Here is a 3041-nt window from a genome sequence, read left to right on the forward strand (position 1 = left end):
GCTTGGCCAATCCATCACCTTTACCCTCAGCTTCTTTAGCAAGGCAGTGGTCGTCTTGAAGGTGTGCTTGGGGTCGTTATCATGTTGGAATACTGCCCTGCGGCCCATGGTCAGTTTAAATAGACCGTAGTATACCGGTCCACTCTGCTGTTATGCCAAGGACATTCGGGTTTTTTTTGAGTGGCTTTTGCACATCCTGTCATGCCGGTGACTGCGTGATCATTAGTGATCATTAAGAAAATACATCTTTTATATTTATTCAGAGGGGGTGTACTCATTTATGCTGTGCACTGTACATACATGACATGAGAACAAAAAGAACAATTACATAAGACTAAAGAAAAATGTGAAGCATTTCAGCAATTTACAGTAGATGCTGTATGTTTAACACTTGCAGATGTCCAATTTATAAACTTTTTTTTTTAGTTGCATTAAGTTACTCTTAACCTTAATCTGGAGGTCAAACGCAATATTTACTCTACATCACAAAAAATGTGAACCTGATGTGCATAGTATTCTCTTCTCAGGATGGAAACGGCTACATCAGTGCAGCCGAGCTCCGTCATGTCATGACCAATCTGGGGGAGAAGTTGACAGACGAGGAAGTGGACGAGATGATCCGAGAGGCAGATATCGATGGAGATGGTCAGGTCAACTATGAAGGTGAGCTGCTGTGGAACATTTTGTCCTTTTTTTTTTTTTTTTTTTTTTTTTTTTTGGAATGTAGTATTATGCAACCAAAATGACATTATACAAATATTATAATATTATTTATTTAGAATGTTTTCAGTAGTGAGGTTCGATAGATGTTGATCATTTTCCCTGTTGTTTAAATTCATTTTTAATTAGAGAAAGTGTTTTGACTTACGTTCATTCCTTACACCTACACTGAATGTTCAACACAGTTCTAGAATGTGATGGTGTAATGAAATGCAGTGACTGTACATGGGTGATATATCTAAAAATAGGAGGGACTTGTACCTCATTAGTGGTGTTTGCTAGGCAAGCATGATGCTTGCATCCTTATTAATATTGCTTTTTTGAATCCTTAACCTAAAAAGAAATGAAACTTAGGCTGTACAACTAATCCGATATATTTTTTACACCGAATACACTATCATATACACTACATGGCTAAACGCTAAGGATTTTTTCTACTGGGCCAGTTGGGCCAGTGGTTCAGTTTTTTTTACTTACTCTGCCAATATTTTCACTGGCCCTGCCAAAAAAAAAATATATATATATATATACAGTGGGTACGGAAAGTATTCAGACCCCCTTAAATTTTTCACTCTTATCGTTTTTGACCCATGTTATCTTGTATTCTAATAAGTAAGCTTATATGACACCAACATTTTAGATACTAGTTAAATTTTACACTTATCCATTCCAATTTCGATACCACAGCAAAAACTAGCAAAACAAATATAGGGTTTAAACATTATTAAAGACAAATAAACAGTCAGTAAAAAAAGAACAAATGAACTACATGAATTACAAGCAACAGCACAAATAAATACTGTAAATAGAACAATGATACAAATTAAAGATGCTTTATATTTTTATATCCGTAGGTGTTAAAGTACAGAAATTGAATACTAAAATGTAAAATAACATTGAATATTCTACACTGTATAAATTACAGATATAGATTAATCATTGTAAAGCTTAATTAACATTAAGGACACCGACAGCAGTTGGTAAATTATGCACGGTCACTTTAAACACAATTTATGGGTCTAATATTGAAAAGGAGGAACCATGCTAAGGAGGTGGCAGATGTTTAGGTAGCTAGCTTGAAGCCAGTGGGGCTGTCGGTAAGAACAGGTCCAGTCTAGTCAATAGATGTGCGTGTGGTTTCTATAAAGGGGAACAAATATACAGAGTTTTAGTTTACCAATAAACAGTGCTAAATAAGGTACAAGGCAACCACAATGTTCCATCAACTGCACATTAAATAACGAAAGCACATGCCTAAACAGGAACTAGAGCAAGCATGAAAATAAACACATTTAGGCCAAACTTAAGTCATACAAAATAATATTTAGCATCACACCAAGGCACTTACATGGTTAATTAAGCACACGCAGGAAAAACAGAATGGAAGGAGTAAAAACTCAGTCCTCTGCACAGTACAACCACATGCAACAAAAAGGCACAAGTTGTGGACACCGGTGCAGCTAATAAAGTCTGTAAGATAGCTCTAATTGGCTTGAGATTGGGTGGGTGGAGCTTGGGGCTAACAGGGAACTGAACAGGCTAAGAGTGGTGTGGCACTGCTTTGAGGGTGCAGCTTAGGGACAAAAACTTTACAACAAATATAGTGTATGTATTTGTCTGTTCAAGCGCAAGAAGACGCGGAAAGAAACTCCATACAGGACTTTCTCGTTGCCTGAGACACGGCTGTATATGTGTGCGCCATGGACACAGAACACACTGAATGGTGTTGTTGTTTGCGTCTTCTTGCGCTTGAATGCGCTAAAATCGCTTTATTGTTCAAGTTGACAAGGTGTATTTGTCCGTTAAAGTGCAAGTATGAGAAACTTAGTTCGACAATATTACAAAAATATTAAGCAGTGTAACCGTTTACATCATTGATGATAATACATTTTTCTTGAACACCAAATCAGCATACAGTATTAGAATAATTTCTGAAGGATCATGTGACATTGAAGACTGGAGTAATGATGCTGAAAATTCATCTTTGCATCACAGGAATAAATTACATTTTAAAATATCTAAAAATAGAAAGCAATTTGTTTTTAGATTATTATTTATAAACAAGTATTTTTGATCAACATTCAGCCTTGGTGAGGCAAAGGAGACTTTAAAAAAAAAAACATTAATTAATATATATATATATATATATATATATTGTTAGAAACAGGAAAAATGGGCAAGTGTAAGGATTTGAGTGAGTTTGACAAGGGCCAAATTGTGATGGCTAGATGACTGGGTCAGAGCATCTCCAAAACTGCAGCTCTTTTGGGGTGTTCCCGGTCTGCAGTGGTCAGTATCTATCAAAAGTGGTCCAAGGAAGG

General features: G+C 36.1%; 1 protein-coding gene across 2 annotated transcripts in view; it reads left to right on the forward strand.

Annotated features, from left to right (window-relative positions):
- Nucleotides 1-3041, forward strand: part of calm3a (calmodulin 3a (phosphorylase kinase, delta)) — a 33687-nt gene that overhangs the window by 25925 nt on the left and 4721 nt on the right. For both annotated transcript variants that reach the window (XM_016534054.1, XM_016534055.1), the window contains one exon: nucleotides 528-663. In XM_016534054.1, coding sequence (XP_016389540.1) covers nucleotides 528-663 — 136 coding nt within the window. The remainder of the gene's footprint in view (nucleotides 1-527; nucleotides 664-3041) is intronic.

Source organism: Sinocyclocheilus rhinocerous, unplaced genomic scaffold (genome assembly GCF_001515625.1).
Source record: "Sinocyclocheilus rhinocerous isolate Xijiao unplaced genomic scaffold, SAMN03320098_v1.1 scaffold996, whole genome shotgun sequence".
NCBI classification, from domain to species: domain Eukaryota; kingdom Metazoa; phylum Chordata; class Actinopteri; order Cypriniformes; family Cyprinidae; genus Sinocyclocheilus; species Sinocyclocheilus rhinocerous.